This window comes from Bactrocera dorsalis, chromosome 3, assembly GCF_023373825.1.
Source record: "Bactrocera dorsalis isolate Fly_Bdor chromosome 3, ASM2337382v1, whole genome shotgun sequence".
NCBI lineage: Eukaryota > Metazoa > Arthropoda > Insecta > Diptera > Tephritidae > Bactrocera > Bactrocera dorsalis.
The window spans coordinates 70,538,243-70,548,168 of record NC_064305.1 but is presented as its reverse complement, the minus strand read 5'-3'; the positions used below and the strand labels follow the sequence as shown (position 1 = coordinate 70,548,168).

The following is a 9,926-nucleotide window of genomic DNA, read 5'->3' as shown; positions in this document are numbered from 1 at the left end:
ACTCAAATTTGGAGACGGTAAAGTCTTTTTTTGAGGTGGCTTTTGCAAAAGTGGTCCTGGGGACCTAGTTTTAATCGAGGGAAATATCAATGCGAATATGTTCTATATAGACATATTAAGTCAAGCGTAGTTTCTTTCGTTGGAGAAATTAGAAATTTGGTCTAGACAGTAACAAAATCATTCTGATGCAAAACAACGACCTAAAGCACAAAACTAAGAAGACTATAGAGTAGCTTAGAAGTCAACGAAATGAAACTTGGAATGACCCCCTCAAAGTCCCGATATTAATCCTATTGAGAATATGTGGTTTGTTAAAAAAAAGGGCACACAATTATGCCAGTCCACCGAAAATAAAGGCGTAATTATTTACTAGATATATAGAAGTATGAAACTCCATCACTAAAAAAGAATGTGAAGATTTAGTCAATAGCGTTGCCAAGCGGATAGAAATCGTGACTGAGGCCAAAGGAGGCTAAAATAAACATTAAAGCGGTAAAATTTACACTGTATCAAAATTTAGTAAAAAGTGCCGTACAAAATAATTTATATTTTTTTATTATAAAAACATAATTCTCACAAAAAAAAAAAAAACAAAAAAAAATTCTCTAACTCAATGACTTGAAAGAAAGCAAAATATTTTTCCGATTTTAACTTTTTCCGTTCTTTATTATTGGCGTATATCTTAGAATTATTGGTGGTACATATAAACCTTTTGGATGGAGCTATGTGTAGAAGTTCAGGTAAGTGAGGAAAGTTCTTTGAGTGTCATTCACTTGGGAGTGACCAGAAATCATTCTTCTACATATGGCTCAAGCAGCTCACATCTCCGGTATTAGACCAAGTGTCCTCTGGGTAGCCAAAAAAATATCCGTTTGATGGTGAACTAAAGTGAGAAGGCGAAACATCAGTCTCCAGGGTTTTGCGCGGAGTTTGGGACCAGCCACGTAGAAAAGCACCCCCAATGAAAAGAAATGCTAGTTTATTGGCTTCGTCAAATATGGTCTTCATAAAATTATAAAGCAATATGCTAAGGAGATTTTATTGAATCCTCAAACATAGGCATATGGTCAAACTTTTTTGAGTCAGCAAAATGTTTGACATTTTCATAATTCGTGGAAAAAAGTGGTAGCGTACTTGGCCAACGCATAGCCATAGTAGTAAATAGCTTTTAGTTAAGCCGTCGTATGTTTCGTGTAGTGAAGTAAGTAGATATTTGAGAACATTTTTTTTTTCAAGAGTTTAAAAAATTAGAAAAAATTTTGAGTAAACCAGTATTATTTAAAATGTTAAAATTGATCAAATGCAAAATGTAAAGGAGTGTTCAGTAATCCAGTCTATTTCATGTATAAAGGCAATGTTTTCAGTAAGAACGGTGAGCTTTTGATAAAAAAAAATAAAATCCTTTTACACCCAAGACCCTTTTATTAACACAGTAAAACAGTACAATGGAATTAATGTGAGGTGGGCGTCCAAGAAATAGTTTAAAAAACAGCAGGTAGTCTTTTTAATGGCGAGCTCAAAGAATTAAATGTCTCAATAATATAAAACTAGAAAGCAATACTAACACACTCATTCCTATTGAAAAATCAGTTATTTTACCAAAAATAGATTATGGATTCACAGCATTTAGTAAAACTTCAAAAGGAAATTGGGCAATCATTACGTACGTATACCACACAGCAGCGCGACTGGCCATTGGAGTTTTTCGGACTACTCCGATAGTAAAGCCGAAGCAGGATTATCTACCTTAGAAAACAGGTTACTTTTCATCACAAAGAGCATAACTACTAAACTACCCTACGCAGAAGGATCACCTATCTAAACTGCACTAAAAAATAGATTAAACAGAAAGCGCAAGACACAATAATTCGAGCCTTACGAAAAAGGTAATCGGCAAGGCCAACAAGGACATACAAGGGATACAAGAGAAATACTCCAGCAGATTCCGAAGTAACACTAACAACTACATAGATCTCCCTTAAAACTTATAAATAGCATTAAGGGGGAGCCTGCTTTAGAGGTTTAAAAATTCGATTTTTTTGAGAATTTTTTTTGGAGGTAAAGAAATAATTGATTAAAGCGAAATTTCTAGGGTTTATAGCTATATATTTAAACAGCATTTGTCAGACGGCGGGCAGGATGCAGCTCGCAATTTCTATCGGTAACAAAAAATTCAAGGAGATTCATATTTTTTATTAATTTACCTTCTAGTTAAACTAAAAAAAAGTGTAAAATTAAAAAAAAAATTGAAAAAAGTGGTTTTTGACCAAAAAATTTTACTTTATGTTGTTTAAAAATATGTTCAAACTTGACTTTTCTTAGTTTTTTTTTAGTTTAAATAGAAGATAATTTAATGTCAAAGATAATAAACTTTGTCCAATTTTCATACGACGTTTAGTCCGCCAATTAAGAAAAATCGTAAAAATTAAAAACCGAGAAATCGCGCGTCAAAGTTTTCGCTTTCTGCCCAAGCGCTAATATATCTGCTAGACGCTCGGTCACTATTTCCCTTCTAGCTTCGAAAATATTTCGAATTCCCATCTATAACTTTGGGGACATATTCTTAGATTATTTTTAAAGAGATTTAAGCAAACAAAATTTCGAATTTTTTAAGCTTTTAAAGCAGGATCCCCTTTAACAAAAACAATATCAGAAATGTAGCCAAAAAGTTGCATCGTGAAGCTGAAAAACAATGCTGGGCCAGATATTCGCACTACTACAAAAACATAAATCACAACCGATGTCCTCCAATTTTTCCTACAACTAAGTATAACCAGGAGACAGTGCATTATATGTATACACTCGATTTCGACTTGGTCACACCAGACTAACACACAAACAATTAGTGGGAAGAGACTCAACAGCCAGTCTGCCCATATCGCAACTTGGAGAGTCTCGCAATTAAACATATAATGGATAAATGACAATCATTAGAATACGTCCGACTAGAACTAAAAAACCTTAACAGATTTTGTAAAATTTATCTGTAAACTAAACAACTTTTTCGAAGTGTGATAATGTAATACAAATAGTTTAGTAGCTTAATAATAATAATAAAATAATTTTTAATTAATAATTTTTCGCTGAAGTGCTTTGATGCAACCCTGTACCGGAGTTTATTTTAATCTGAGTATAAGTAAACAAATACATAACATATCCAAAAATAGCATGCCAACTCCCAAACGATAAATGTCATTTGACTCGTTTGAACACTTGTTGTGCTTTTTGACTGTTGCTATAACAACAAAATCGAAGCAAATCAAATCAAAAGTTAACAAACCTGACATTTGCTTAAAAATATACAAACAAAAGCATGAAGTAAAAATATATTTTGTTTACAAACAACAGCAACGTGTCAAACAAATGTGAAATTTTCAATTCAATCGAATAAAAGTCACTGAAAACACGGATTTTTTTTTTACGCTACGAAAATTTCAAATTTCAAAAATATGTGTCGAGATTCTTCTAACGCTTAAATTGTAGTAAAAAATTCATAAATAATTTGATATTTCATCAATGAGTCACAAAGTTTTGCAACGCCAATCGACCAGCGACAAACAACGACAGATATTCGTGAATAGCGGAGCGTGTGTGTGGTGAAGTTCGCATAACGAAGCTGAAAATCGATTTGAGTGTGAAATAGAGAATTAAAAATTATATGACAGTGAGCGCGTTGTATTCTTACAAATACATATTTACACAATCGAAGAAACGAAAATCCACATCAGAGCAACGTTACGACAAATATTTTTGTAGAATCTCAGAAGCAGCTAAAAATGGCCGTTTTCAAATTCGACATACGCAGCCTATTTCCACAACCCATTGTGAAGGTCGACTCCAGCCTGTTGCCGCACACGTTTCACGGCAATCGGCGGCAAGCGCTCGAGGTCACCGCCAAAATGTCAGCCATTATCGATCATTTGGGCCAGCTGTCGGCCATCGCGCAGAAACTGAACATACCCATTACAACGGCGCAGAAATTACGTAAGTCGGACAATCAAATTGTCTACCTGATGGCCGATTTGGCTGAACTTAATAGTGGGCGTGGCGATGAAGTTGTCGGCTTGCTGAAGATCGGCATGAAAGATTTGTATCTCTTCGATGAGCTCGGTCAATCGCGTAAGGTGGACAATGCGCCCTGCATACTGGATTTCTATGTGCACGATAAGCGTCAACGCAGCGGTTTAGGTAAGAAACTTTTCCAAACCATGTTAAGCGAGGAGAAATGGGAACCGGTCAAGTGTTCGGTGGATCGTCCGTCGGAGAAACTTTTGGGTTTCTTAAAGAAACACTACGGCCTGGAGCACGTCATACCGCAAGCCAATCATTTTGTGCTCTACGACGGTTTCTTCGAGCATGATAAAGCCAATGAGCAGCCGCATGAAATGACGCGCTCGCGTAGAATGCTTATGGCCAATAGATATTTTTAGAGTTTTGACTTCAACCTAACCTCCACTAACCGTACTTTAACAATTTATACAAAATATATTTTATTTTTTGATGTTTATAGTATTATGTAATGGTCTTAATTTAGCACATATAGCGTTTCTATATCATATACATAAACAAAAAATATATATTTTGCTACTCAAGATTTTTGCTGATATTACTATAACATATTGACTGCTTAAAATATTATAAAAAAAAAATATAAATAAAAGAAAAATAATGATAAATCGCACTTTGTAATTTGTAATTGAAACCCCTTATATTTATATATATATATTGTATGTGTGTATTTATGTATTAAAAAAATAATAAATTAACGTTTAAATTGTTGAAAAATCCGTAATCTTTCAGAATATTGAAGTTAAAAACAGTGCCCTTCATAAATACAAAAGATTCCATACAAGAAATTGATTTAACGGATAATCCAAGTAGAGGTACTTTATTCAATAACCGTTTTTTAATAGATGACGCGTCAGTCGTGTCAAGTTGTAATGTTATTTTTGACATTTGATCATGAAAAGACTTGCGCCTGAACAACGGGGTACAAATGGTTCAACTTTGTTACGGCACTTCACGTTCTATAAAGAATACGAACCGAAGTACGTTCTTGAAAAGTTTCAAGAAGATCCGACATTCTGTGATAAGGTTTATTTCTGGGTTAATGGGTATGTAAAGAAGCCAAATTGCCGCATTTGGGATGAAGAGCAACCTGAAGAGATTCAAAAGCTGTCTTTTATTCGGGAAAAAACGGTTTAGTATGGTTTGTGAGCCGGTGATGCCGATAAAAACGTAACCGACAGGTATCTGTGAATGTTATCGCGACATGATAACCGACTATTTGTTGTCTAAAATTGACGCCCGTGATCTCTACGATTTTGTTTCAACAAGATGGCGCCAGTTCGCATCAATCAATGGATTTATTGAGAGAACACCTCGGTGAGCAGATAATTTCACGCTTTGGGACGTTCGATTGACCACCAAGATCATGTGATATCAAACCGTTAGACTTTTTTCTTAAAACCCCGGCAAACAACCGATGTCCGTTTACGACGGCGAGCTCTTTGATATTAACGATAGCAAGGACAGCTTTTCCCAAAAGGACTGCACCGAAGCTAGCAGAACAGGAATCAGAAAAAAGGACTCGGAAATACCGTGTGATTTGCAGTAAAAGGAAAAATAAATAGCAGCCAAAACGAGATAAAAACACAAAGGAAACCCCAGGCAGCACTAGACGGGAAAAAATATTACAATCTTCAAAATCGGAAACGGGTAAATAGGAAAGAGTGCAAAAAAAAACTGATTTTCATAAAATCGTTTGTACAACTGGTATGTATGAAGACATTTTTGGTTGATCGAGTACGTTAATAAACGAAATACTCCTCCAATTAAACGGTGGTGGAGTGAAAGCAGTAGCGTATGCAGACGATATAGTGTTGTTGGTATCAGGTATGTTTCCTTCAACAGTCAGCGAGATTTTGGAAAGAGCACTTCGTAGGTTAAACCTATGGGCTAAAAGCAATGGTCTAGGAGTTAACCCGAACAAAACAGAACTAATGCTATTCACTAGCAGAACCAAAATACCTCAGTTTCAACTTCCGGTACTAAACGGCACAACACTCACTCTATCCCCAACAGCTAAGTATTTGGGGGTGGAGATTGACGCCAAACTGTCCTGGAAAATAAATATAGAAAAAAGAATAAACAAAGCATACATGGCCTACTATACTTGTAAGAAAATCGTCAACAAGAATTGGGGCCTCAAACCAAGTATAATCATGTGGATGTACACGGCGGTCATAAGACCCATACTAACATTTGTAGCTATGTTTTTGTGTCCAGATCTAAACAAACTGTACAACATTAGAAAATTAAATGGAATACAAAGAGCAGCATGTGCGGGTGTTACAGGCGCAATCCGGTCATGTCCCACGGATGCGCTCAATGTGATCCTGCATCAACTACCAATGGACATTTTTATTCAAAAAACTGCAGCTATTGCGGCGATAAGAATAAAAGAATTGGGAGGTTGGAATCAGCAGAACTACGGACATAGTGTAATCCTAAACAAACTCACTATGACCAAATCAGACTACATTCTCCCAAAGCTGGATTTCAATAGACACTTCCAGGTGAGAATACCATCTAGACGAGAATGGAGAAGAGGTTCAATTGCAGAGGAGGGTACCACCTCAGTCTATACCGACGGGTCCAAAATGAACTGCGGAGTGGGCACGGGGGTATTCTCCGCTGATTTGGGCATATCTCTCTCTATACGTCTACCGAACTCGGCTAGCATCTTCCAAGCAGAAGTACTAGGCATAGAAAAAGCCTGCGAAGTTCTATTAGAAAACCACGGGCCGCGCCCTCTAGCAACTATATTTACGGATAGCCAGGCGGCCCTCCTGGCATTGTCTTCACCCATGACAAATTCCAGTATAGTTCATAACTGCAAGCTCCAGCTAAACTTGATCTGGGTTCCCGGCCACAGGAACATTTTCGGTAACGAAAAAGCAGATGAGTTGGCAAAGGCAGGAGCTTTCCTCAATGAATCCGAGGCGGAGCTCATACCCAGCCCGCTAGGATCGATCAAAGGAGAGATCAATAGACAATTTCAACAAATTGCTAACAACAGGTGGACAAAACATTACAAAATGCGTCATAGCTAAACAATTATGGCCAACATACGACAGGAAAAGAACCAACGACCTATTAAATAGGTCAAGAAAAAGTATATACAGAATAACAGCTACCACAACAGGGCACTGGCCATTTGGGGAACATGCGTCCAAAATGGGTATGCCCTACAACGACATCTGCCGTGGCTGCGGAGTAGCAGGGAACAAGGAAACAATCTTCCACTTTCTCTGCGAATGCCCAGCTCTGGCACAGATCCGACACAAAACACTCGGAATCCACCAAGCACCAAACCTTGAATGGATTTCCACCAAAAGCATATCGGACATAAGTAGTTTCATCGAAACCTCAAAATGGTTTGAGAGAGAAGGTGGAACGTAACAGCAGATACAGGAGGTTTCTACGAACAGTGTATCAAAATGGCACATCAGTGCTAATTGAGCCCGATAGGGCTGCACTCCTACCTACCTACCTACGTTAATAAACAATATTTTCGAACAAAATTGATGATAATCCAGCCGTTGTCGAGATCCCATTAAATCCACAAAAAGTTACTGTTTGGTGTGCTTTATGGGCAGAGGGAATTACTGATTCCTGGGTTTGGGTTTTTGCGTTCCCCACATCAATATGTATCAACCGCTTGAGTGCAAAATGCTTCAGGCAGTTCGGTATTCATCGCATTGAGCCACCTAACACATCAATTGAATGGGTCACAGTAATTAATAATGATTTCAAATTTTGTTGGATATACTCAAGTCAATGGTCTATGCTAATAAAGCATGGTCTACTGATCTATAGGAAACCAACATTTGCGCATTATAGTCGAGATAATATCAGCGACTTCGGTAGAAAAAAATTCTTTTCACAATTTGATTACTAAGATGGATAATAAGATCTAACTCCAAACTCGACAAGCCTCTCATCAGTCTAGAGAAAGGTTTTGCGGAAGATTTATAGTCCTTTGCACATGAGGCACGGCCAATAACGCAGTCGATGGAACGATGAGCTATACGAGATATACGGCAACACTGATATAGTTCAGCGAATTAAAAGATAGGGGCTCCGTAGGTTAGGTCATGTCGTCCGAATGATTGAAAATACTCCAGCTTTGAAGGTTTTCGATTTAGTACCCTCCTGTGGAAGCAGAGGAAGAGGAAGACCTGCACTCCATTAGAAAAATCAGGTGGACTAGAATCTGGCTGCACTTGGTATCTCGAATTGGCGCCAAACCAGTAAAGAAGATGAAGAAATATAAAACGAAAGTTTTTAGCTATTTTAAGGGAAAAATACATATTCTAAGTGGTACTATTTGAATAATTGACACCAAAAACTATATGATGATGGAAAAAAAAGTTCCATCAATTGACATGGCAGTTTAAACAAGCGAATTGTTCTTATTTCACAATCGTACAATTGTGTAAGAGTTGCACAAGCGATGCTTTTGATAAAGCCACTTTACACATTTTTATGGCCATACCTGTATAATTACAAAAATGCTCAAACACACAGCAAATAAAGATAACGAAAACAATTTGCACAACAAAAGTGTCTAAGCTTTCTTTTTTCGCGAACAAAAGTGGCTTGCTTAAGAAGTGGTTTGACTAAAATTGTACAAGAAAGTTCAATAAAAATTTTGTAACACTTTTTTCGACGAAAAAATAGTTAAATGAAGGCGAGCAAATCTCGCCTTAAACGCGGTAAATGGTCATAACATTTTTGTTAGGAAAACCGAATGAAAACAATAGCCAATAACAATAAAGACATAAAAATTTATTGAGTTGTCTTGTAGACGAGCAACAAAACAAAAACAAAAAGCAAATAAAAATTAAACGAAAAAAAAACAAATTCAATTGTATTTATTTATTGCCAGACCGAACAATTTATTATTGTGGCGTTGTGTGTCAGCGTCGTTCGCCGTTCGCGGTTCGCTTCGGCTTGCTGGCAAAGAGCAGCCGAAAGAGCTGCAAGCTCGGGTTCAGAAAGAGCACCAACAGGTGTAAGAGTTCACAGGAGACGCACAGAAACACACACACACTCACATACAAGAGTGTCTGTCTTCATATACATATTTATATTTATTTGTATATATGTGTATATGTCTTGGTGTTTGTTGGACTGCGGCGGCTTCTAGCTGCGTTTTTATTCAATAATAATTTGTCACAGATTGAAATTGTCCGTTGAAACAAGTTTTTGTACAAGCAAATATGAGTTTGCTTGCAACAATCCTGTCTTTCAGCGTTGGGCAGCGGCAGCGGTGCTCAGCTTTAGTGGCTTTGTAAACACACACACACACATATATATGCATACTAATACTACATAAATGTGTACATATGGATGTACTTTGTAAGTTGGCATGCATGTACTTATGTCGGTAAGTCACGTGGTGAGTTATTTAAAATGCTGAGGGAGGTATGTTAGTTAAGTTGCAAGTTGCAAGTTGTTGTCATTATTTAGTAAGTCGGAATAAGTGCAGTTAATTAGTGAGTTTATAAAATACTCGCACTTGGCACACAACTGTAGGATTGTGTGTGTATGGTTTTGTATTTCTAATGCAGAAAAAACTTATTTCGCCAATGAGGAAATACAAGCGGCGAGTTAAGAGACGCCAAACTAGATGTTGGCGTTACAAATTTGTGATTGACATAGCTTGCTCTAGTTATGTTTCCTCTATTACTTAAGTAATACTTAATCAGAACTTAAATATTTTAAAATACATTTCGAAAGTAGCCGATTTTTAAAAGTCTAATTTAATTGAAGTATTTCTCCCGTTTTCGCAACTAGCATTTTTTGGGGCTAGTCTAGAAATTAAAAAAATATTTAAATAATTAAAAAAATTTATATTT

The 9,926-nt window shown here is 36.8% G+C and overlaps 1 protein-coding gene across 1 annotated transcript; it reads left to right on the top strand.

The window, feature by feature from the left end:
• Nucleotides 1-3,197: 3,197 nt before the first annotated feature.
• On the top strand, nucleotides 3,198-4,787 carry LOC105221972 (alpha-tubulin N-acetyltransferase 1). The gene has a single exon (XM_011199120.4). It carries the CDS (start codon nucleotides 3,777-3,779, stop codon nucleotides 4,428-4,430), a length of 654 nt encoding a protein of 217 aa, XP_011197422.2. The 5' UTR covers nucleotides 3,198-3,776; the 3' UTR covers nucleotides 4,431-4,787.
• Nucleotides 4,788-9,926: the final 5,139 nt, after the last annotated feature.